This window comes from Rattus norvegicus, chromosome 4, assembly GCF_021556685.1.
Source record: "Rattus norvegicus strain SHRSP/BbbUtx chromosome 4, alternate assembly SHRSP_T2T, whole genome shotgun sequence".
In the NCBI taxonomy this organism is placed as follows: Eukaryota; Metazoa; Chordata; class Mammalia; order Rodentia; family Muridae; genus Rattus; species Rattus norvegicus.
In genome coordinates, this window is record NC_141537.1 from 154,559,896 (window position 1) to 154,585,790 (window position 25,895).

At 48.9% G+C, this 25,895-nt stretch overlaps 2 protein-coding genes across 12 annotated transcripts in view; one reads left to right on the plus strand and one right to left on the minus strand.

Annotated features, from left to right (window-relative positions):
• The window catches only part of Cacna2d4 (calcium voltage-gated channel auxiliary subunit alpha2delta 4), a 114,820-nt gene extending 99,217 nt beyond the window's left edge, over window positions 1–15,603 (plus strand). For 3 of the 4 annotated variants that reach the window (XM_087657643.1, XM_087657641.1, XM_087657642.1), the window contains exons 3-13: window positions 71–115; window positions 304–366; window positions 6,413–6,483; window positions 6,751–6,826; window positions 7,311–7,363; window positions 7,818–7,870; window positions 8,143–8,163; window positions 9,798–9,915; window positions 11,313–11,425; window positions 11,644–11,726; window positions 12,407–15,603. In XM_087657643.1, the coding sequence (XP_087513769.1) occupies window positions 71–115; window positions 304–366; window positions 6,413–6,483; window positions 6,751–6,826; window positions 7,311–7,363; window positions 7,818–7,870; window positions 8,143–8,163; window positions 9,798–9,915; window positions 11,313–11,425; window positions 11,644–11,726; window positions 12,407–12,511 (801 nt within the window). In that variant the 3' untranslated portion in view covers window positions 12,512–15,603. 4 annotated transcript variants of the gene reach the window in all.
• Adipor2 (adiponectin receptor 2) overlaps window positions 15,382–25,895 on the minus strand; it is a 67,109-nt gene continuing 56,595 nt past the window's right edge. For 6 of the 8 annotated variants that reach the window (XM_087657649.1, XM_087657646.1, XM_087657645.1 and 3 more), the window contains 5 exons: window positions 24,956–25,127; window positions 21,810–21,996; window positions 21,316–21,503; window positions 19,677–19,870; window positions 15,382–18,263 (listed from right to left, as the gene is read on the minus strand). In XM_087657649.1, the coding sequence (XP_087513775.1) occupies window positions 18,135–18,263; window positions 19,677–19,870; window positions 21,316–21,503; window positions 21,810–21,996; window positions 24,956–25,127 (870 nt within the window). In that variant the 3' untranslated portion in view covers window positions 15,382–18,134. 8 annotated transcript variants of the gene reach the window in all.

Sequence of the window (25,895 nt, forward strand, 5' to 3'; positions counted from 1 at the left end):
CGCACACATGGAGCGTGCACTTACACCCACGACGGTGCACACTGTTCACGGTGTCCCCTTCTCCTTCCAGTGCAACACTGTAGAGGGGCCCTGCCCGAAGCGCTGCCAGGACACTGTAAGTTCTTCCCCAGAGCACAGGCAGAATCCGGTGTCCTGTGTCTCTCTGTGGACAACTTCTTTCCCTAATGCCCCCTTCCTGACCCTGACTGCAGGGTTCAGCCCTCCTCAGCTGCTAGAGTGAGTAGGAGGGCTGGAGCCAGCAATGGCCCTGGCTCTGACTTCCCGTCCTGACCTCTCCCCCAGGATCTGGACTGCTTCGTCATAGACAACAATGGCTTCATCCTGATCTCAGAGAGACCCCAAGAGGTGAGTGACGAGGAACCAGAGCTGAAAGGAGAGGGCAGGAGGAAGTCTAGAGCTTAGTGGCTACATCAGCCAAAGAGGCCAAAGCTGGGGCCTTCCACATTGAGGCAAATCTGGGTAGAAGCTGTTCCCCAATCCAAGAAGACAAAGCAAGATGTCAAACAGGGAGCACCATTCAAATGCAAAAACGTTAACTGTGACTAAGCTGACCTCTCTGAGAAGTGCTGAGAGGAAGTGCCCCGAGTGTTGCGCATGTTGCATGTTGAAGGAGCCACTCAATAAGAGGACAGCTCTGAGAGAGCCTGGCTGTACGGCCACCATGTGCCCTGCCCCCTCTGCCACACAACCATCAGGGACTTTTGAGCCCTAAGTACTCCTGCTGCCTGCTCTGTCCACACTCCCACCCCATGGTAGACATCACGATGTCCAGAGGGACTGTCCCCCACCTCTGTGCTCCTCTCTGGCTGTTAGATTCTAGCCAACAAGCCAGGGCACCCATGGGCTAACAAGGGCATGGGGACCATCCTGGCTTCATACAGCAGCCTGCCTTCCCTCCAGCCACCTACTCAGGCAAAAGCGGAAGCCACGATGGTAATTTTATATCTGCTCAGCCACAGATCAGACCCTAAAATTAGCCAGGAATTATACTTTAAAAGAAGCCTGTTCAGCCTGGAACTAAACCTGAACATATCCCCCTGAACCAGCTGCGTGACACAAGCCTGCAGCTCTCCAACAGGAAGGGGTATGTTCCTTTCCGCATCTGTGCCTCAGTTTCTCCCTCCTGAAAACCAGAAGCTGGGCCACCTGATGTCAGGGCTCAACCCCAAGCTGGAGGCTCCAGGTGCCTGGATATTGGCAGAGTTGCAGGATCAGAGCTGACACTGACCAGGGTCATGGTCAGGGTCGTCTCTGTTCCCTGAAGACATACTGTAGCCTCCTGCACATGGGACTGAGTGTCCAAGGAAACTGTCAGAACATGACAGGAAGCAGAGCTAGAGTACCAGGAGACTGGGCACAGATAGAAGGTAGAGAGAAGGGGACCAAAGGACTGTGGAGATAGAACCCCAGGGACAGTTCCCCCCTCCCCCTACCCCTCCCTTCTTCCTGTCCCCCTCCCCCTCTCCCTCCTCCCCTTCCTCCTTGTTTGTTTTGTTTTGTTTTGTTTTTTTTGGGGGGGGATGGTGAGACAGGGTTTCTCTGTATAGTCCTGGCTATCCTGGAACTCACTCTGCCTCTGCCTCTGTGCAGGAATTAAAGGCATATGCCACTGCCACTGGCCAGACATGACTGTTCTTAAGTAGTGTCCAGCAAGAGCTGAGAACAGAAGGCTGCTTTCACTGTTTTCCTCCTACTGGAGAGGCCTGGGCTGTCAATCAGGACACTTGACAGAACTCCAGCCAATCATTAGTCCTGGCACCTGACTGCCGGTTCAGCCTCCTTCCTTTTCCCGCCTTTCCCGATTTTCCCAGCCATCGCCCTTCTCCACACAGAGATGATCTTTTCTGTCTGAAAACAAAAGTTGACTCTGGCTGAGGAAGCCCAAGGACCACAGGGTGTCTCAATCACTTCCGTCCCACTGCCATACGACCATGAATGGCTGTGGTCTCCTGTTGGGCCGCTCAAGGGTCTAAAGGCTGCCATGAACCTAAGGAGTAGCAGAGGGAGTCAGGTGGTTTGCTCAGGCAAGGGAAGACCATAGCCAGAGCGTGGGCCAGGGGAGCCCGTGGAAGGGCAGAGAGCATTTGAGGGTCCTCGGCTTTGAGAATTGGACGCCTCAGCTCTGATGGCAACCAAGCAGAGCTGAGGCACAGGACGCACGAGCGAGCGAGCGGGCTCTGTTTCAACAGGACCGGCTATGGATACTGAAGCATCTCATGCAATGTTCATGAGCCTGAAATATTAATGGCCTTTTGATTTTCCCCCAACCATCTGAAAACAAAAGGGCCATTCTTTGATCAAGAATCCACGTAGGTCTCCAATAGACCAAACGGAGCTCTCAGCCCTAGCTTGCCAACCTTTGTCCCTAAGACAAGCAGCAAAAGTATGGCCTCCTCAGGGAAGGAGACCCCGGGGTCCTTGAATGACGCATTGGGTTGCTTTGTCCCCGTTCTACCTAGAGCTCATGAATTATAATCCCAGGACACTGCAGAATCAGTCAGTTTGTTCTGAGATTTATATTTGACGTAACATGCATTTCAGTCTCTATTTTAAGTAGTCAGCTTATGTGCCTTCATGTCCTGTGTTTTTCATAGGCTCACAAGCTAATCCAAATCCTTTACTAGGAGTATAAATGAAACTAGCTTCTAGAGGCTTCTGCCAGCTCCAAGACACCCCCCAACACACACACACACACACACACACACACACACACACACACACACACACACCCCTCCAATGAACAACCATGTGCAGGGCTTGTGTGGTGCTATGGGGTAGAGACAGGTCTCTGCGGGGATCTTGTTATCTGGGGAGAGTTAGTGAACTCAAACCAGTTTTGTCTGGGGGACATAAGGAGTGTACAAGTCCCTATCGCCTAGTGGCCACCCTGAGTCCTTCAATACCCTGTCCAGGTTGCTCTGTCACAACTCAAAAGAGTTTGCCGGCTCTGACGCACTCGGTTGGGTCTCAGAGAAATACAGCAAGTCTCTGGAAGCCAAGGATAAGGAGTACTGACCCCTGGGTTAGCGCTAGGATTGTGTCAAGACTGGAACTGCAGCTCATTGACAGGGCTCGGTATCTCTCCTCATCTGGACCTGTCTGGGATACGCTGTAAGCTGAGCTGTGCTAGATCCACTGGGACTCAGACCAGTTTGAACACACAGCACACAGATGGGTATTTGACAGGCAGTCACACAGCTGGCAAGAGAGCCCTGCACTGGGACAACTGTCTCACAGCAGGAATCAATCGACTCACATCTAAATTCTGTCCTGCCTAAGACATCCACTGGACTCTAGGCTCCAGGAGAGATCTCATAGGACCTTGACTCCACCCCAAACTCATGTCAAACTAAATGCAGGCAACCCTTCAGATCTTCCAGAGTGCCACCAGCATGTGGGCTGTGCTGTAGGTACGGATAATCTCTGGTTGGGGATCCCGTGGGAGGCCAGTGCTGTTCCTGATCTGGGTCCTGATGTGAGAAGGAACCCAAAATCTACATTGGCCCCTTCCCTTTGAAGGCCCAGAATGCCTATCTGAGCACTTCCCCATTTGGACAAAGACCAATAGTAAATATTTCTGTTGGGAAAGGTGTTCTCAAGGTGGCATCATAGCTAGGGGGAACTCTTGCCCATTTCCCAAACTGGAGGGCAACAGTCCCTAATACAGTCCTCTCGCTTTAAGTAGATTCCCAGAAGTCCTCATCTGGGCTTTGCACCATTTCATTGGCCAGCCCTTAGTACAAGGGTTTCTGGGAAGTGTAGTCTTTTGTGGACCGACATTGCTAACCCTGTTGCAGTCAAACTCCCTTACTAAAGGAGGGGACTCCCTTACAATGGGTATTTCCTGCTGAAATGTTCCGTGTTCTAGGACAGAGGCAGAAGTATTTTTCAGGGTCCAAGATGTGCTTTCTTTCTGTCAGACCTCCCTCCTCAGAACTGGGCATTTAAACAACAGGGTTGGTGAAAAATAAGCCTACAGTGAGAGAGGAGAGTGGGATGGGTTTACAGGAGTTTGGAAGCACCCTACTTCCTTGTCTTAAAGACCACCGAGTTTAAGGTTTCACACACGCACACGTACATGCACGCACACACCTCCAATGGACAACTGTATGCAGGGCCTCTGTGGTGTTATGAAGTAGAGACTTGTTTCTGTGGGGATCTTGATATCTGGTGATGGGAGAGGAAGCATACACAGTCACTAGAATAGCAAAGAGCTAACCCAAGAGAACAGAATCATCCACACTGCAGGGGCAGTGACAACTCCAGGAGCCCAGAGGATGCTGGCCAATAGTTGCACTCGCCCCCAGATACTGACTGGTTAGATCACTGTCTTGGTCAGGGTTTACTGCTGTGACACCACGACCAAGGCAACTCTTATAAGGACAACATTTCATTGGGGCTGGCTTACAGGTTCAAAGGTTCAGTCCATTATCATTAAGGCAAGAGCATGGCAGCATTCAGGCAGGCCTGGTGCCTGAGAGTTCTACATCTTTATCCAATGGCTGCTAGGACAAGACTGGCTTCCAGGCAGCTAGAATGACACACCCACTCCAATGAAGCCACACCTCCAAATGGTGCTACTCCCTGGGCCAAGCATATTCAAACTACCACAAACACAAAGGGAAAAGTGGGTTTGATGGTGGTGGTGATAGTGGTAGTGGTGGTGGTGGTGTGTGTGCATGGTGTATGTGTGTGCGCACGTGCATGTGTGTGTATGTGTGGTGTGTGTGTGGTGTGTGTGTGGTGTGTGTATGTGTGGTGTGTGTGAGTGTGTGGTATGTGTGTGAATGTGTGTGTGTGGTGTGTGATGTGTGTGTGTGCATGTGCGTGTGTGTGTATGTGTGGTCTGTGTGTGGTATGTGGTGTGTGTGTGTGAGTGTATGTATGTGTGCGTGCGTGCGTGCGTGCGTGCGTGTGGTGTGTGTGGTGTGTGTGGTGTGTGGTGTGTGGTATGTGTGTGTGGTATGTGTGTGAGTGTGTGTGTGTGGTGTGTGTGTGAGTGTGTGTGTGCGCGTGTGTGTGTATGTGTTGTGTGTATGTGGTGTGTGTGTGGTGTGTGGTATGTGTGTGAGTGTGTGGTGTGTGTGTGTGGTGTGTGTGTGAGTGCTTGCATGTGTGTGTGGTGTGTGTGAGTGTGTGGTGTGTGTGTGTGAGTGTGTGGTGTGTGTGTGTGAATGTGTGTGTGAGCATGTGTGTGTGTATGTGTGGTGTGTGTGTGTGGTGTGTGTGGTGTGTGGTGTGTGGTATGTGTGTGTGGTATGTGTGTGAGTGTGTGTGTGTGGTGTGTGTGTGAGTGTGTGTGTGCGCGTGTGTGTGTATGTGTTGTGTGTATGTGGTGTGTGTGTGGTGTGTGGTATGTGTGTGAGTGTGTGGTGTGTGTGTGTGGTGTGTGTGTGAGTGCTTGCATGTGTGTGTGGTGTGTGTGAGTGTGTGGTGTGTGTGTGTGAGTGTGTGGTGTGTGTGTGTGAATGTGTGTGTGAGCATGTGTGTGTGTATGTGTGGTGTGTGTGTGTGGTGTGTGGTGTGTGTGTGGTGTGTGTATGTGTGAGTGTGTGTGTGGTGTGTGTGTGTGTGGTGTGTGTGGTGTGTGTGTAAGTGTGTGTGTGTGTGTGTTATTTGGGGGGTGGGGCACGATGGCATGGATAACTCTTTCCCAAACCCAAGCTGTCTGAGATTATTTTGGCAACAAACCTAGGGGCAGGGGAAGGGATAAGCAAAGAAGGTAGAGATGCCAAGAGGTGAGAGACAGCAACACGGATAAAGATACAGAAAGACAATAGATGCAGGGGAGGAGCAGAACATGGCGAGCAATGCCAGGCCTCCTACCCTCCTTGGCTGAAGAGGATGGTGAGAGTGAAGCCCATGGCAGAACTTGTCAACAACTGCCTTTGACATCACACACTACCACCATCATCACTACTACCCCACAAACATCACTACCACACACACACACACCCCACACACACACCACCACCACCACCACCACCACCACCACCACCACCACCACCACCACCACCACTATATATTACCACCCCACACCCCCACCACTATCACCATCACCACCAACATCCTACCATGACCAACAAAAAGCACATCCAGCAAACAAGGTCCCCTGACTCACATGGACTGTTTGAAGGAACTCTGTACCATTTTGGGCTTTATTTGGAGGGGGGGTTGATTTCTTGGTTAGGGCATTTAGTTGTTTTGTTTTGAGCACCCTCTGGGCTGATGTCATTACCACCTGCAAATGACATTATGATTTAGAAAGCATTGCAGCGGGCAGTCGGGGATGGGGAGGGCTGCTGGGAAGTAGAGAGGGTTGCATGAAGGAGTGTCGAGTCCATGGAAGAGTCTACAGACACTCTAGTAGTTCTAGCCCCCCCCCCCACAGATTGGAAGACTTCTGGGGGAAGCGGATGGTGCTCTCATGACGCAGCTTCTCAGCATGGGGGTGTTCAGCCGGTAAGTGGAACGCAGCTCTCCCTGGTCCTCAGATGGGCTCTCCAGCCTCAGCTCGGTGCTCTAAGGAAAACCACAGGCTACACCAACAAGCATGCAGCTCATGTTCTCTTGAAACCACCTAAGCACGGTGTGCCATCCTGGCGGGAGCTGGTTTCTGGTTCATTCTTCTAACTTGGTTGCCCCCATGGATCCAGTTCCGCTGCCGAGGCCTCCAGGCCAGGGCATGGAGTGATTTTGTGTTCGACACAGCCTGCTTTTGCATTTCAGTGTGACCATGTATGACTACCAAGCCATGTGCAAGCCCCCGGATCACCACCACAGTGCAGCCGAATCCCTGATCAGTGTGAGTGTCGTCACTCCAGGCCTTTCCTCTACCAGGGCACATCCTCTACTGAGTCCTTGAGAATGTCACCTGGTCCTGTTCTCATCCAGCCTCAGACCTTCAGGCTCAGGCTGCTCTGGACTCCGTCCTGATGCTGCTCACCCCTTCCCCTGAGGCTGTGGGGCTGTCCTGTCCTAGGGGCAGTATGGGTAGGATAGTGGTCTCCAGACACTAAGAGCGTCCTTTCCTCACAGCCTGATGTTAAGATCTTCAGGGGTCCTCATCACTGGCCCACCAGAGATAGGAAATGACCAGTCACCTGAAGGGCTTGTCAGAGCCCACTGTGGGGTGTCCGACCTTCAGAAGGCCCTTGTGCAGGGTGGCTGACATACAGAAGGAGCACTCTGCTTTGGTGCTCCCTCTGCGGGTACGGCCAGGTGGGATCTGGAGGGTAGCTGTTACAGGACGTCACCTGGTGTTTCCCTGAAGTAGTTCTCTCCTCCAGCCTCTCTCTGCCTTCCTGACGGTGGCCAAGTGGCTACTACATGAATGTCTGCTGTGAGTAGGGGTTGTTGAAGAATGGCCCATGCTGGGGAATGGGTCGGGGGTCAGGGGAAGGAAAGGGAAGGGTCCTTGCACCTGGGAACTAGATCATGAGGCTGGGATCAAAGGAGAGGGCTCCCTGTTGATGGGGGGAGTGAATCTTGGGTTGGGGCAAGGGCGTCCCAGGTGAAGAGAATCCCCTTTGTGGGAAGACCGGGTCATGATTGGGTAACAGGTAGGAAGGCATATGGAGACTGGAGCAGGAGGATATCCTTAGAACAGGCAGCCAATGACCCAGAAGGTAGCCAGGCTCCCTGGCCAAGGGAAAAGGGAGGCATGGGATCCCACCCTGTCCCTTCCTTCCCTCATGCCCTCATGCAGAAAGACTGGTTCCCACAGGTGGCAGCTGGATGCAGTGGCCCGAGAGCCACGCATGCCAGCCCCCAAGACCATGCTCTGTGTCCCGCAGATTCCTGTTCGAGTGGAGTGCTTGGGGATCTTGGCAGGACAAAGGGTCAGAGGGTAAGTGCAAGGAGGCAGGTGTGGGCAGCGCTCTGGTAAGCTCGAGAGGTCAGTGACAGCGGGGTGGGTATCGAAGCATTCATGTTCATTCTCATCCATCACCTTCCCCTCACTCCGGGCTCCCTCACCTCTGTGTGTGACGTCACATCACCTCTGAACACCTTGGCTCCGTGTGACATCATCACTGCCCTGTGACATCATCTTGCCCTCATGTGACGCCGTGCTTTTCCCGTGCCATGTCCAACCCTGTGGTGGGCTCATGCCCTGAGCAGCCAAAGCTGTCTTCCATCACTGTAAGTAGTTCTGACTGAACAACCCTACCTCATCTGGGTACACCAGGGAGCTGTGGCGCTTGCCTTAAGCTGTGTCCAGGGAGTGAGCACAAGCAGGCTGAGTCTCTACATCTGAGTTCTTTACCCTAGGACACTCCTTGGTTAGGGGGACGGGGTGTCCCCAAACACTTAATCCACTTTAAAGCACCATTTCTGGGAAGCAAGGAAACCCAGGCTTCAGGCCACATAAGTATAGCCAGTCCTGCCTTAGGAAACAGCCATCGACTCTTGAGAGGTTCCAATAATTAAAGGGAGGTGTGACCCGTTCTGTAGTTGAGATGCCACCAGGTCACTCCGGAGACAAAAGCAGTGGCCCCTGTGCCCAGGCACCTGCCAGCTTCAGCAAGGCTCCAGGTTTGAATGAGTATCCTCTAGGATAGCACTTGAATGAATTGTGCCTAAGGCCACAGTGCCTCCAAGACGATGGCATGTGGAGGTGGCCCTGACACAAAGCAAAGGAAAATGTTGTCCCAGCTGCTGGGAAAGAACATCTCTTCTTTATAAATGAAGACACAAATGGCACCCGGGTCCCGGAGATGTGGGGCTCTTGAGCCATAATGGTGCCTGACTTCCGCCCACCCTGCTAAGCAGTCTCTGGCTTCTGCACAGCTGGTAGCAAAAAGACTGCCACTGCCTCCTTTGGCTTTCTAATATAAATGATGCCCCCTCCTTCCCCTCCACCCCTTTGGCTGCCGCTGACCAGGGCAGGCCCTTGGCCCTGCAGTTCCTGGATGTGTTCACCTTCATGACTCCTGGCAGTGGTGGGAAGTCTCCAGCAGTTCTCACAGAGCCTAACTGGAACAGTGACAGAAGCCATGAGTCTTCTCACTCGCTGTAGGCTCAGGATGCAGCCAGATGTGCTCCTCCCACCTGCAGGCTCTGCAGGGTCGACAGGAAACCTGAAGGAAGCCACCTGGTCCTACTCTGCGGGGACAGGCAGAGTATAGGTATCAGCACTAGAAGATCCTCTCCAGTGACAGGAGAATAGCCCAACTTTAGGCCTGGTAGGAGAAGAGCCATGTTAGGAGGCTTCCAGCCTCTGACCCCGAAAGGCCAGGCGCAGGGATGCCCAGTAGTGTCAACAGGAAGGGAAGCCAGCTGAGCTGTGGCTGCTTTCCCCTCCCACAGGAACTTTAGCCTGAAGCCTGCCATCTCTCTTAGCCTCATTGTCTCTGGGTCCAGGCATGGAGACCTGTGACTCTCCTCAGTCCTCGTGTGACCTTGCAAAAGCGACATCGTATTTGCACCCCCATTTCCGGGTGCTTAAAATGGTTACTGCCACCTTCCTCCCCTCCCTTCTTTGCGGCTGGGCTGTAAGGGGTAAAGTGTGTTGATGCTTTGGGACCCCAGTGCTGCACAGTGCCGGCAGATGCTCCAGAGATAAATCTCAGAGGCCCTGGAAGGGGCGAAACAGTAGCAGCTCAGCAGGGCCTCCACTCTCCACAGCAGTGCCACTGCACCTCACCACGCTGGAGTGCTGGTCTGCTGTATCCCCGACCCTTGAAGCAAACTAAAATGCGTCACCCTTGTAGATGGGCTTCCGAGGGCCTTTGTGATGTGTGGTAACCCTCTTCACATTCCTCTGTCACCCACAGCCCACAAGCACAAGAAGCAAGACCTCCTGCACCCCTGTGACACAGAGTACCCAGTGTTCGTGCACCAGACGGCCATCCGGGAGGCCAACGGGATCATCGAGTGTGGGGGCTGCCAGAAGTAAGTCTCCAGGCAGCACAGGAGGGTCTCCTCAGGAGAAAAGAAGTGACATCTCAGAGAAGAGTTGCCCTCCTTAGCATCCCGATGTTCAGTACAGCAAAAACCCAGACTCAGGCAGAGGGGAGGGGACTTTGGTTGTCTGCTTTAGGAGACACAAGGACAAGGGTCTAGAGGCCAATTCCCATGTCTGTGAGTCTGAATCCAAGACCACGGGGTCTCTCTTGGAAACCCCGGAAGGCTTGCTTCCCTTCTGCTAGGGGCAGATCAGCCTCAGCAAGGATGTGCCTTAAACACTTACGTGACAGACCAGGAAAATGGCAGAAGGTTCTGCCCTATACAAAGCAGAAGCTATGTGCAGGTCTGGGGTGTTCTCAGCAAAGCACAGTGTCGTTTTGGGGGCCTTGGAGCTGTCAGAGCCCGGGGCATCGCCAGCCCAAGCCTAGAATTTCTAAGCGGGATCCAGTCAGGCTAGCTCCTGGGTAGAAGTCCCTAGCTTCATCCAGACTGACTTGGAAGGCCAAGACTACTGACTTCCCACCCCAAACTTTGGAGACACAGACCCAGAGACATCTGTCCCAACCCAAGAGGACAGACAGTACCTCCAGGGAGCTCTCTCGGCCAGTCTTGCAGCTTACTAGGACCACCAGGATGTCTGGGAAACCACAGACCTATGCCAACGATTTGTAACCCCGGATTCTGGCCTTAGATCTAGGTTTCTGCCTCTTCCTTCCTGGGACTAGCACTATTGGCGTGTTTACCTCAGGCTTGAAACCATCAAGGGGATGATAGAGAGTAAGGGCTTCCCAGCAGACAGTCTTGACTCTGCCTCCAATCTTTTCCACCTCTAGTACAACCGTAGGCAGGCTTACTTCTTCTAGCTAGTTTTGTCCTGTGCATCATGGGAACTACACCAAGTTCGCAAATTAGTGTAATGGCCACATGTGAGTTTATATGTGTGCTCTAGACCTGTGTGTGTCTAACATCACCCACCACCATACAAAATGCTTGGTGATAACCTTCTCAACTGTGTATGTAGCACCTCCTTACCCTGCACATAAAGACCTTTCTCTAACCCCCACCCCCACCACAAGCTGTATATAGGAGCATGGTGCCATCTTGTGGCCAAGCCCAGAACTGCACACTCTCTGGCTCTCAGATAATATTCCTGTGTGCTGGAAATGATCCCTGTATGCATGCTAATGACAGCTCCCTCTTCACCTTCTCCAGGCTAGAATGGATGAGTGCTATTGTGAAGGCTCGTGTAAAAGTATTGGGCTACTGGTCTCAATATTCCTGTGACTGCACATCCTTCCCAGTGCCCCAGGTCTCTCCCCGGAGAACTTTTGGAGGCTGCACTCCTACTACTCAGAGCCCATTCATTGCTGTCTCTGCTGCAGGACATTCGTGATGCAACAGATTCCCAGCAGCAACCTGCTCCTGCTAGTGACAGACCGTACCTGTGACTGCAGCGCCTACTCTCCCATCCTCCAGGAGGCCACAGAAGTCAAATATATCCTTTCCACCCTCCGAGGGGCAAGGGGTGGCTGAGAGATCACGGAGCAGCTCAGATTTGGGGTGCAGAGCCCAGATTCTCACTGTCCTCCCTTGCTTACAGCACCATGATGGGGCGGGGGTGGGGAGCTACCCATCCTGCAGCTGCTTGCAGGGCCGCTGACCTCACAGACCTCTGGAACTGTGGAGAGGTGTGCCTTGACTTGAGCTCTGCACATAACGCCTCCGTCAAGTGCAACAGGATGCGCTCCCAGAAGCCCCGGAGACGACCAGGCTCCTGCCATGCCTTCCATCCCGAGGTGCGGGCTGTGAACTGAGAGGCGTGGTCTTCGACCCCTAATTATGTTCTGTGTGCGGCTTCTTGGGACGTGAATGTTTCTAGACTCTGATGACACGGCTGTATGTGTCCCTCCCGCTGGGAGAGCCCTGCATTCACAATTATGTTGTGTGAGACACGAAATAAGGGACGGTGGCAAGCAAGGGAGTTCCAGGTCAGTTGCAGGGAGCGGGGGCGAGGGGCAAAGGAAAATGGAGAGAAAGGAGAAAGGACCAAGGGTATCTGTACTTCCTAGGGCCTGGGGCTGAGTGAGCTTCCCCTGAAATCCTTACTCCTGCTACCTCAGCGCTACTCACCGTGACTTGGTCAGTGACAACAGAGATTGGAATTTATTAAGCCCTAAGCTAGGGACCTTCCTACCCAGTCTCAGCTGGGTGTGGCTGCTGGGGCAAACTATGGCCCCAGAGGTGCTCTCGGAGATGATGTCTGCTCCACACAATAATGAAAGGAAGGCCCTAAAGATTTAAGCAAGCAGTCTCTACTGTCCCTAAGAGCTCGAAAAAAAGGTAGCTTTCGCCTCCTCTTTGAAACCTCGCCATCCCCCAGGCTGCTCTGTCTGTGTGCATCCATGCTGTGCACGCCAGCCCTTGGGCTGGGAGGGCCACCTCTCTCCTAACGCCTCTTACCTCTCTGGCCTTCCAGGAAAATGCCCAGGACTGTGGCGGTGCTTCAGACACTCTGCCTTCATCCCCTCTGCTCCTGCTGGCACTGTGGGCCTGGCGTCTTCCGCCCCAGCTTCTGTGGTGACTCCATCCCATCTGACTTTCACAGAAGTCTCACAGGACATTCTACAAAGTGATCAGCCAATGAGAGCCCAGCTCACTGCTGTAGGGCGTCTCCTTGGTTTCAGTCCTGGGCTACAAGTCTCTGCCTCTTAGAGATTGCTAGAGGGCTCCGCAAGGCTCTTCAAGCCTTCTACTCTTGTCTCAAGTGGAGGAAGGACAGGCGTTAGTCACTCGTTTACCGAAGAGTTGCCTGTTTCCCAGGCTGGTCTCCTGCAGATCCGAGGAGTTCTGGGGGCTGGAATTGAGCAGTGAGGCCCTTGCAGAGGCTGTGGCAAGAGCGTGCTTGCCACCAAAAGGAGGGTACTTTTATCCATTACAGATTAATGCAAGGGAGGACCTGGTGGTGCACACCTTTAATCCCAGCACAAACGGAAACAACAGGAACACAGTAGAGTCCTGGGAACTCTCAGCACCCTTCATCACTGAAGATGCCCACCCTTTTTACACTAACCATCTGAAGGAGAGTGGGAGGGATATATGGGAAGATTTGGAGGGAAAGGGAAGGGAGAAATGTTGTAATTAGTCTCAGAAAGGAAAAGAAAAGCTATTAGGATGGCTCCCCGTCTGCTGCACTGGGCACCAGCATGGCACTGGGCAGGTACGATCCAGAAGAGGTGATAAGAAAAAGCAGAACCTGGACAAGCTCCTCTCACAGACCTCAGTAAAGTAGAGAGCTAGGTGAGGTCTCCAAGACCCGTGGTGGGCTGGCTTTCTGTGGCTCGTGATTTACAAAAGAAACTAGACTGTTTCTGGGGAAAGTCCTGGAGGTTGGAAAATAGCACATAATCCTTGCCACACTGTTCAAGTAAGTTCTACAATTTACCTGCACCTTTTTGGCATTTTTTGATAGGTATCTCTGGGTATTTGTGTACCTGTTTGTACAAAGATGTGGAGGCCAGAGGTGATGTTGGCTTTCTTCCTCAACCACCCCTGTGCTTTTCTTAAAGATAAGATCGCTCACAAAATCTGGGCCCTCCAATTCAGCCAGACTAGCTGGCCAGCCAGCCCCAGAAACCCTTCTGCCACTGTCTCCCTAAGGCTGGGGCTCCAAGTGTGCCCTGCTATTGCCCTTGTGTTTCAATAATTTAGGAACCTAACTTGGGTCCTCACACTCTACTGGCTGCCCCTCTCAAGTCCCACAATTTACCTGTCTATTAAATCAGGAAACTAAACTGGCAGCAGTGGTGCACGCCTTTAACCCCAGGACTGGGAGGTAGAAACAGGAAGATCTCTAAGTACGAAGCCAGCCTGGTCTATAAAGTGAGTTCCAGACACCCAGGGCTACACAGAAACCTTATCTTGAAAACATAAAATAAATAAGTAGAAAGGAGAAAAAAAACCAAAGCGTGAGGGAAAACTGGTTCTCAATCTTAGCTCTGTGAAGTAGTAGGCAATGTACCTAGAGCTAGCACACAACACAGTTAGCACTAACACAGAACCTCTCACCCCAGCATCCTGCTTCATGGCTTGGAAGGTAGGAAAGTACCAAGCTGCCATAGCTGTGCTTCTTTCTCCATGCCACCAAGGCGCAGTACTGTCAGGTATGGCAGAGTAGGCCTGTCCTGATTGCCACCATAGCACCTGCCTTGTCATTAGTGTTATGACCTCTACTCAGCCACATTAGGTCTCAATGAGAAGCACAAATCTCTTAAGGGGATTGTCTTCTTCACCCAACCAGGGAGAGCATTTGGGGACGTTTATCAATTATTTTGGCCACAGGAGAAATGCTAAGTGTAGGATGCCAGGCAGCTCCTGGCCATGAGCCATGGGGCTCTTGTGCCTAGCACTGCTAAGGGATTTTAAGTTTTGGAACATCACCAGACAGCTGAAGAAAAAGCATTTCTGATAAGCCAATGATGCTCTGTCCCTACTGTGGACAGGAGTCTCCCAAGGCGTGCCTGCCTCTCAATTCTGAGGCTAATGACAAAAGGACATGTAGGATGGCCAAGACATGAAGCTGGCACCCCTGAGATTTAATGGAGTCACAGCGCTCAGGCATCTTTCCTTACCTGTGTCAGAAGCAGCAGGAATGTACTACGGAGCTTCCTGGGCTGTAATATAACCACCTCAGATAAAAGGCTTTCACGGGGCTTTGTGATGCCACATCAAGTTTTGGTCCAAGGGAACATAGGAGTGACCATATCCTAAGGTCAAGGGGGGCTCAGATACGAAAAAGAACAGAGCAAGGGCTCAGCAGAACCTAGGCCAAGTCCGATGGCAGCTTCAGAAACATGAGCCCTGCATCACGGAGGATGCAGAGAATAACTTCTGACAGATGAGGGCACATGGGACCAGGGGAGAAAATTAACCACATGCATGGCAAACAACAGGACGAAGGAGGACCTGTACCTGCCTCCTAATTCTGGATCTAGTGCGGCGGCAAAAGGACAGGAGGCTAAGCCTAAATCTTCCCCAGTGGTTTCTGAGGAGCTGAGCCATCGAGTACATAGATCGGGAGTGGGGAAGTATCAGACGGTTTGTGCTCAGTGGAAAGAAAATGCTTTTAGACAGTGCTGTTCCCGGGCTGTGGCGACACCGCCCAGATGGCTCTGACAAAATGCAGGGGCCAAGAGCAGGTGGTCAGGCTCCACACGGCACTCAGACCTTGATGGTCACTTCAACCAGGTGGAGAGAAAGAAAGCTCACCATTTACAAATAAGGCCTATGTAGCCCAGGCTAGCCTTAAACTCATGATCCTCCTGCATCAACTTCCTGAAAGCAGGAAAGTTTCTAAAAATTCCTTAAACTTCCTCACTAAATTAGAATATTAAAGCTATCCCAAAAGAGATGGTTTAAAAGGAAAGGGGGGCGATAAAAACACATCAAAACTTATTTTCCATTTGGCTCTTTTTATTAGAGAAATCGAGAAGACAGCGAGTAGGGAAATCCCCATAGTGAATGGAACCATCACATAGATGCCTTTCTGGAACCCCAACCTTCTATGATCCCCAAAAGTGTGCTTGTGATTTCAGCAACTTACAAAGGGGAGAGGAAATACTGAGAAAGGCCACTATTTAATAATGAAGGAGTGAAGGTGTACAGGTTCCTAACCAGCCTAGGGCCAAAAATAAGAAACAAAAGGTGTGCGCAGAGCAAGCTAGCCTCAGACTGCTGAGAGTAAGGCATTCAGGTGCCAGCCTGGCGAGTTCCCGGAGGCACCACAAGGTCAAGTGCACATGGAGGCTGTTGGTAGTGAGCTGCGCAGACACACAGGGCACACGCATGCCCACACACGCATACCCAGAAGGAAAGTTATCAGACTACACGGTGGTGGTGATTCTGTTCCCTAAGAGTTTGTGCTATGTTGAACCAGAGTCTCCCTGCTTTGGGAAGAGGAATGACTAGACCCAAAGACCTCTACTTCTGTAGGTGTCATGAGGAAGCATTTCATGCTCCTGTCCCAAAGTACGTGACCAGAGAGTATGTCTGGCTTCTGATATGTGCTGTTATTCCCACAAACCTAGGTGAGCTTCCTTCCGGATGGACATTGTCTTGTCCAACTGCTTCTTGAGGAATTAACACTGTTCTTAGTTCTGTCTGGCACAATGCTGTTCACCCAGAGCTTTCTGTTTGATCTATCTAGGGCAGTGACCTTATCCACAACCAAAATACTCTGAGGCTCTTCCCAGGTTTACAATGGCCTCCTCCTTCCTGGAATCCCAGCTGCAGCTGGGTAGGGATCTGAGGGTAAAGGAAGGACAGCAATGACCAAGAAAATACTACTGGATAATAAACAGGACCTCCTCATATTACCAAGCACCCCTCTGGAGATGCCCGAGGCCCCACGTTACACTGCAATATCCACCAGCCCCAGGGAGTGATACCCAGAGTCTAAGAGACTCAGGAGCTTGGTGTCTCACTTAGGAGCCAAGACCCAACTCGTTGCTACTCTCTAAAACCCATAACATGATGGCCCTAGGACAGAGAAATTATCTGTAACTTCTAGCAGCAATTCAAAATTGTGGGTTTAACTCTATCAGACTACCTGGCAATAACATACCACTTCCTTTCCCGCTCTGTAGCACACTTCTTGCGAACGGCATTCAGTGAGCACTAACAATCCCACAGTAGGTGTTACTTTCTTATCCAAGGAGAAGAACCTGCTCTGTCACGCCAAGCTGACCGAGACGGCACCAGAGAGAAACGCCATCATTCCTGATCCCAGGGGATGGTTCCCCACACCTGCCCATATGACTTCCGGTGGGACCCATGTTCATCAGAATCTCACTAGTGGCCGGGCTCCATGCCAGGAGCTCTGACCCCAAGAGGGGGATAGGGCAGGGGTTTTTTTGTTTTTTTTTTTTTTTTCTTTTTTTCGGAGCTGGGGACCGAACCCAGGGCCTTGCGCTTGCTAGGCAAGTGCTCTACCGCTGGGCAGTTTTTTATTTCCAGGAGGAAGGAGGACATTTAGAGCAGGGATTCTCAATAGAGCAAAGTTTGCAGAATGGCTCAGGGCTCCACCGAGAGGGTCTGGGAAATGGCCGATACCTCTAATTCAGGTAAGAACTACCACCTGGCTAAACGAGACACCAGGAAGAAGCAGGCAAGCCCTAGGCTGACGCTCCCAGGTCATCCTCCCCTTCATCAACTCTACTACACCTAAGGTAGAACTAGGTGGCTTCACTCTTCAGAAGGGTCATTACTAGCCTACGTAACAGTCTCTCAAATGACACTTTCTCTAGAGCCATTATGGCAACCTGTGCTGCTTCCACTGAGAAAGCACATACCACTTCCTCCCTCATCCCTCCCCCTCTGAATGCCCAAAGGCTCTCGGTCTTGAGAGTGGCCAGGGAACTCCCAGGCTGGGGCTGTACACTCTGCCCCAGCAGGCTCCAAGTGTTACCGGCCTAGGGAAGGCACCTTGGTGCACCAAGACATCGTGCATTCTGGGGCTGCCACTCTGTCCTCCTCCCTTCACTTGTGCAAAATTGAAACAGTGTGTGGTACTTGCATGTCTCATTCTTTTAAAAAAGTCTCCCTCCCTCCCTGCCCCCATGTCTTAAATGTTTATATAAATTCTTATTTAAACAGTAAATTAGAAATCTTATTTACATTAATTTCTTTGTTCTCCCAAAGGAGTGCCTAAAACCACACTCCCACCCCTTTATTGGATATAAATGTTCACCTAAATTGGTTTTGATTATTGTTTTAAGGAGCTCCAATGGCACATGGCAATCAGTTGGCGCATGGTACTCATACGTATTACTGCTTTAAGGAGCAAGAAAGGGAGAAGAAAGAACCACCAACTAAACTGTTTCCCCATCTTCTACACATAAATACGGTCACATCAGGAGCCAGTCTGTCAGGCAGGTCTTGCCGAATTGCTGTCAATCAGTAGATCCCAAGAGGAGGCCAGGGATGAGCATTTCTCCTTTTCTCCAAATTGATGCGCTCCATCCTTTGAGGTATGATTTATTTTTTTCTCTTCTTAGTCTTGTACCCCATGGAGCCCTTGGGCCAACACAAGGCCCGTGAGGCTGTCCAAGTTTTGGGGCTTCTCTGGCACTGGCACCGACAGCCAGTAAGAAGGCCTGCGGGAGCTGCAGGCCTGGCTCAGGGTCAAAGTCCCTGGTTCCTGGAGAGTATCACAGCGCATCCTCTTCAGTGCAGCCCCCACCAATCATGAAACGAAATTCCTGCAGGTTTGAGACTCCATGGAAGTGAACAAAGGCACCAGCAACCACAAAGATGTGGAAGAGCTGATGAGAGTGAAACTGGAGGGAGAAAAGAAAGCCACTGTCACTAGGCCTGCTAATGGTCCCTAGGAGCTAAACAATTCAAATTAAAGGTGGGGACAAGAATACCCATTGAGGACCTGGGTTCTCCTGAGTCAGAGCTGTTCTCACAAGAGAAACACAGGGACTGCCACTAACATAGACCATGCAGTTAGGACACCAAATTCCCAAGGATCTCTTGACAACAAGCAACAGGATATGGCTTACTGATGGACACAAGAAATTACAACATTCTCTCCTAGTCTCAAAATGAAAAGGCACAGTGTTATTTATCAAGATACTGATTTTAGAAGTATAAATAAGAAAAAAAACTAAAGGTTAAATTAGCTAACTGAAGCTCAAAAACCTGAGTTCAAGACCATCCCTCTTTACAGACACCTTAAAGTAACTTTAAGAACATGGGTGGCCAGCTCAGCATACAACTATGAACAAAAGTGAGAAGCAGACTCCTACAAGTCAGTCACTTTAAGAGCACTCCAAATGCATTACACTGTTGAAGCTGTCTCAGATCCCCTTTGGTTAGAAACGCCCATCTTTATTAGTTCCTCCTGTTCTTTCCTTCCTTCTCTCCCCTCACCTCTCATTGTTGGCCACAGTCTAGAAACCCGTCTCCCTCCGTTCCCCTACCAGACAACACACCACCATAGCAGAAGAGTCAATTCCTGAAGAAGTCCTCTGACTTCTACATGGACACCATGGCATGCCCATTCTAGCACACATCAAACACACAAATTAATAACTAAAATAAACTAATAACCCACCCACCCCCTGGTATTTTTTGTTGTTTGTTTGAAGCCCTGGCTATCCTGGAACTCACTCTGTAGATCAGGCTGGCCTCATACTCAGGAATTTGCCCGCCTCTGCTACCCGAGTGCTGGAACCAAAGATGTGAGCAAACACACCCCATCTCAGCCTTCTCATTCTTTTAAAAAATGACCTCAGTAGAAGACTGCCCTCCTTTCATAGTGAGGAAGAGTCAGGATGGGAACAGAGACAGGATGACCAACAGTCACTGTACACCACGGTACAGCAGACAACACTAACCAGCAGTTTGATTCCATCACTATGGCTACACTTTAATAACCACGTGCTTTAGACACACTGCTGAGCCTTCCTAGACCTTAACGTCCTAATGTGTAAAGTGAAAACAAAACCACCCCGGGCCTTGTGGGACTGACAGGATCGGATGCATGTGCGGCACTCAGTGCTATGTCAGACTGAGTGCTCCATCAGCAGGACTATCCCATGCTCACTGTCCAGAGAACCAGCAAGGGACAGAGCTAAGACTGGGATCCAAGCCTCTTACTTTTAAAATTTTTGATTACATCACTCCCAGAATGCCACTGGCCCACTAACAGCAACATATATACCTTATCACCGGTGCCCACTTACCCAGATGTCACATTTGCCAGGAAAGAAGCGCTCAGGGATACGGGCCGCGTAGAGGGCAGCTCCTGTGATATAGAGGCTAGCCATGAGCATTAGCCAGCCTATCTGCCCTATGGTGGCAGCCTTCAGGAACCCTTCTGAGATGACATAATGCAAGGTAGGGATGATTCCACTCAGACCTAAGCCCACGAACACTCCTAAGTCATCAAAGAACAGAAGAAAAAGAGAATACACAAGAAAAATAAGAAACAAGTCAATGTTATGACATAGTTCAATTTACTTTGATCAACTTTCAATATCAAAGTAAGGTCACTCCTGTTTTAAAAAAAAGAAGTCCTTCAAACTAGACATCATTCATCACACAAGACAACGCAGCTACGTTCTACCTACAAACCCAAGAAGCCTCACAGTACACCAGGCTGTGTAAGCAGCCCTATGGGTTGGTTACAAAAACAAAACCCACGCTGCCAAGAGCGTTAGAAGAGAAAAAGCATGGAACTTGTTTAATCTTGAATTCCACTTTTTCACAGGCAGGCAGAACACAACAGGCTGTTGTTTGGTAAGCTCTCCTCACAGACTCTAGGACCTCAGAACTGCCAGTAAGTTGATAGCATGCCACAACATATATACATGGATGCATACGGACTCACACTCAGAAACATGTGCACCTAAAGGAGAGGAAGAAATGGCTTTGCTAACTACATCAAAGTTGAGGACCAAACAGACTCAAATAAAAACTATCCCACCCCTCTTCTATCCTCTAAAGCACTGCTACACTGTTCTTTTCCTTGCATATGAACGAAGGCTAATAGTACTTTTCACTCTCAAGTCAAAGGCTTGGGACTTAACCTTCTAGTGTTTATAAACAGTAGAACGCTCAGCTCCACTCGGCAAAGATGTTCTTAGTTCATAATCAAGCAGGGTTAACGCCACCGACCTAGTGGAAAACTCCAAAGCTGGTGTTGCCTATTGCTTACTTGCTCCTGTGCAATGTCACTACCACGAGGTCAGTTCTGTTTCTAGCATTCTAAGTGCATGCAAATAAATGAAGACGTGGCTTTTTCTAACAAGAAGTATGTGTTATAATACCACTAGGGAGGCACTGGATGTTATTTTAGGACAGGAAGCAGAAGACACAACTTTAAACTCAGAGTTCATAAAGACTGTCAGAGTCACTCAGCAGAGGCTACTGCTTTTGAAATTAAAGGCAGTGTTTTTCAAACTTTTGGTTCTGCAAATGCCACAATTGAACATGAAGATTGTCAATGTCACAGGGCACTCAGTAAGCACTACCTAAATATCAAAGGTTATTGGAGCATAATCAGCATGAACTCAGGCCTCATTTATCAAAGCAATTCAAATTAAAATATAAAATGCTAAATATAACACAAGAAGAATGGGTCACAAATACACTAAGCTGAAAGAATACAGAAGTCATTACAGAAGTTATTCCTTAAATAAACAACACTGCCCAAAATATATATGTGTACTCATCGCTGCCCTTCCACCCTGAGCTTCCTCGTAACTGACCACCAGGTAGAAACCTAACAGCAAGCAGGACAGTTACTGTATCTCTGCACTGAAAAGCACAGCATTTGATTCTAACAGTGCACCTTAAATGACCGGGGATAACTGCACTCACCTGCTCTGACCCCCCGATACTGAGGGGTGGCAAACATGTCCCACTGAGAGACGATAATGGCTGCAATGCCCAGCACACAGATGACAATCAGGTAGATGAAGCAAGGTTGTGGGTTACAGTAGAAAGAATAATAAAGCCAAGGAACAAAACTTCCCATGATCAGAAGAGCAATACCAGAGTAATCCAATCTAGGATTAAAATTTAAAAGAACTCCATTTAATGCTAAAAAATTATCATCCATTATAGGCTCCAATTAATCCCCCATGACTTATGACATCAGCAACAACTAAGAAACAAACTGGGCTGTTGGCATCATTTAAAGGAAACCATTCGTGTGTGTGTGTGTGTGTGTGTGTGTGTGTGTGTGTGTGTGTGTGTGTGTGTGTGTGTGTGTGTGTGTGTGGTAGCATCAAGAATCCTGCCAGCTCTGTTGGAGGTTCCTGCCCTACTGCCCCGAAAGCATGGCTGATAACAAGGATATCGGGAATACTTACTTAGAGAAGAGTCGGGAGACCCCTTCTGAGTGGCAGTACACCGTGTGGAAGAGCCATGAAAAGGAAAGGCAGAGAATGGCTCCCAAGAAGAACAACCCGAAGACCACTTTCTCTTGCAGAGGGGCCACAAAAGATATATTTGGGCGAAACATATAAAAGATCCCCAGGCACAGGAAGAATACACAACCTAGGAAAAGAATGCGAGAAATGGATAAAATGCTCCCTTGGACAGGATAGTGTTGTAGTGCGTACAACACTAGCAAGAATACTAGAACCATAAATCCTATGAGAAAAAAAATCAAAACAAAATGTTTATGCAAGATTTTAGTTTACTTCCAATGCTGCTGGTGTCATGCACACGTTAACATTACAAACTTTGAGCACAGAGAATACAGTAAGTAGTTGGGGATGTAATGTGTGTTTCCCAGTGTGCACAGAGCCCTGGGTTCCATCCTTAGCACCCCAGATAAGATGACACCCACCTTTTTTTTGTTTTTTTCGGAGCTGGGGACCGAACCCAGGGCCTTGCGCTTCCTAGGCAAGCGCTCTACCACTGAGCTAAATCCCCAACCCCTGCTAAGCGCTTCTGATGTAACCCTTTAATTCATTCTAATCAGGTAATTTGAATTAAAAAATTATCTGACTTAGATGCTATCAACAAATGTGATTATTCTCTATTCTCTCTCACTGTACTAGCAGGAACTTGGAGACATAGTAGAAACTGAATATAAGACTGAGATAAGAAACACAAATCAAGCCTGGTGGTGATGGTGGCCCACACCTTTAGTCCCAGCACATGGGAGGCAGAGGCAAGTGGATCTCTGAGTCCAAGGCCAACCTGGCCTACACAGCGAGTTCCAAGATGGCCAGGGTTACAGGTTACATACACAGAGAAATGTTCTCGAAAATAAACAAAAGGGGCTGGAGAGATGGCTCAGTGGTTAGGAGCCTGCTCTTCCAGAGGTCCTGGATTCAAATCCCAGCAACCACATGGTGGTTCATAGTCATCTGTAATGAGATCTGATGCCCTCTTCTGGTATGTCTGAAGTGTACTCATATGCATAAAATAAATAAATAAATCTTAAAAAAAAATAAAGAAAATAAACAAAAAAGAAATTCAAGTCAAATGTAGTCTAGCCAGAAACTAGTACACTCCCAGGCCTGTACAACTGTCAGGACTAAGTGCAAACCACCTTCATCCTGCTGCATGCAGCCCTGTACTGTCCTGCTGCCATCCGATCCTCTCTGCTCCCTCCAGCACTTGACAGTCACTAACCTACTTTCTGTGCCTATGAATTTGCCTTTTCTGGATGTTTCACATACATCATTCAATTGTAGCCCGTTGTGTCTCTCCATTTAATTAAGTTAAGGACACACTCAACCTGTGAGAATCATCAGTGATTCACCATTTTAAAGCCAAATTCTTTTTTTTAAAAAAAATCTTACTTTTACTTATTTATTTTGTGCATGTGTACAGGCCAGAGAACAACCTGTAGGAGTAGGTTCTCTCCTTCCACCATTGTAGGCCTGGGGATTTAACTCAAGACATAAAATCTAGAGGCAGCAGCCTTTACTTACTGTCCATCTCACTGACCCCCAAACAACATCTGATCCCATGGCTAAACCATGTGTGGTTTATCTCCTCAGCAGCTGGCTGTCTCTATTAATAATGTTGCTAAAACAGCCATATACAGCTTTTGTTGAATATTCAACAGAAGCAAAACTGCCAGTGACTCTGTTAGCTCTCTGACAACCTACCTACTGTTTTCCACAGGTGCTGACCCATTTTCATTCCTATTAGCAGTATTTCTCTATATCCCTAGTGGCCAAGGCTTACTTCCCATTTTCTTGATCACAGCAATCCTGGAGGTAGTGAAATGGTATCTCACTTCTCTCTGTATCCACCCCCCCCCCCCCCCCCCGAGCTGGGGACCGAACCCAGGGCCTTGCGCTCGCTAAACAAGCGCTCTACCGCTGAGCTAAATCCCCAACCCTCTCTGTATCTGTCTTGTAGTCCCTAAATGACTAATAACATAGACCTTTTCCAACTACACATGTGTCATGGATACACCTTCTCTATAGAAATGTCGACAAAGGGGCTGGGGATTTAGCTCAGTGGTAGAGCGCTTACCTAGGAAGCACAAGGTCCCGGGTTCGGTCCCCAGCTCCGAAAAAAAGAACCAAAAAAAAAAAAGAAATGTCGACAAAGAGGCTTTACTGCCCTCACAGAAGGGTGGGCTGTTTATACTGCTGACTTACAAGAGTCTGTGGTAGACTAGATATAACATGACTTGCAAATATTCTCTCACTCTGGGGGTTATCCTTTTAACTTTCTGACAATATTCTGTAACAAACATGTTTTTAACTTTGACAAAATCCACTTTTCTTCTGTTGGCTACATGTACTTTAGGTATCAGTTCTAAGAAACCTTTACCTAACCTAGGTGACCAGGACTTACATCTATGTTTTCCATAAGGCTGATGCTGAACTTTATCTGTTCAAGACAGAGTCTCCCTATACATCACCGGCTGACCTGATCCGATCCTGTCTCTCCTCCCAGGTGTTGGGTTAAATGTGTACAGCCACGTCTCACCCTACTTCATTCTTCTTTATAACGGCTACCTCAGCTAAACTGCTCCTTCTACTCAAAGATTGTCCTTTGTCCCCACTGTATTATTTATTTAATTTTAAAAAAATCATAGTGGAAAATGTTTCATATTCTATTCATATCAAATGAAATTTAACTATAAATAATCTAAATAATGACTAAAAAAAACCTGCTTAAACTTTCTAACACATTTTCCTCTCATTGATTATTAAAATACTGTATTTTATATAGTAATTCCTGCTTTGCCTTTGAGGCCACTGTCTTAAGATTTAAGGAGAAGACAGGTATGAGGTACACAGAGTTAACTGGAAAAGGCTGAAGGATCATGAAGTCCAGACTAGCCTGGGGTACATAGTAAGACCCTAACTCAAAACAAAACTGTAGGAGAGAGAAAGATGAGTTAGTGGTAATAAAGTCACAGCACAAGTTAGAATTAACAAAGGGTAAACTAATGAGAAATTATCACTGAAAATCTGAGGGAGATAAACTCTATCACCTTTTTTTGAGTGCTATATCAATGCCCACTGACATTACATACCTAGGAGATGTGTCCAAATGTTGCCCGTCTCTGTGTGTATTCTAAAGATGCTCTTAAAACAGGCCCGGAAAGAAGGCATAGGAGGCCGGTGTCCATGGAGAAGGAAGTCATTGTCCTTAAGCCAATCTGGCAGCACATCATGAGGGATCACTCGCCATCGACCTTCCCACACCTAGTACATTGAAGAACGGTATCAAGCTATCTGTGACTTCAGCTGTCATTCAGCAACACTGTCCCCAAACAACTTTTATTGTAACATCTTATGTTGTTAAAAATAAAATACACTGCCAAAAAATTTACTTCTAAATGGTAGGCTTTGTTAAGAACAGTAAAGCATAAACATATATACCAAATTATGCCCGAAAAGACCTTTGTTTTAGTCCAGCTAAAGGAATGAGGAATTCCAAATCCCAGCTACACTGATCTTCATCATGGACAACAGAAGTTACCTCAGATAAAAACATCAGTCCTTAAATATGACTACTTTATACTTAATGTTCTTGTTGATACAAAAGACATTACAGACTCAGTTTCATGTCTTATCCTAAAGTTTCCCCTCCTCTTTCTGCTACAAGAAAACTGAAGTGTTAAATGGAAAAGGCACAAGTTAGGAAATTCGGAGTCTGTTATTGACAAGTATGAGTTTAATCAATCACAACAATCCCCAAGGCTTAGTTTCCTTGCCTATAAAATAAGGATAACAGCCATTTACCCAATGAACCTTGAAGATCGAACAAATGTCATACAGACCCTCATGAGTATACCCTGACAGCATCCCCTGGGTTGATCCCCCTGGGTTGGATCACCTTTCTATTTTTAATCTCCTAGAAAAAGGACGGCCTCTGCACAATCAGAACTGCATCCACCCCGGGGACGTCCTGGGAAGGGAAAGGACCTTTACACTGCTAACACTGCCTACTACCTCCCAACAAAGTCTGTT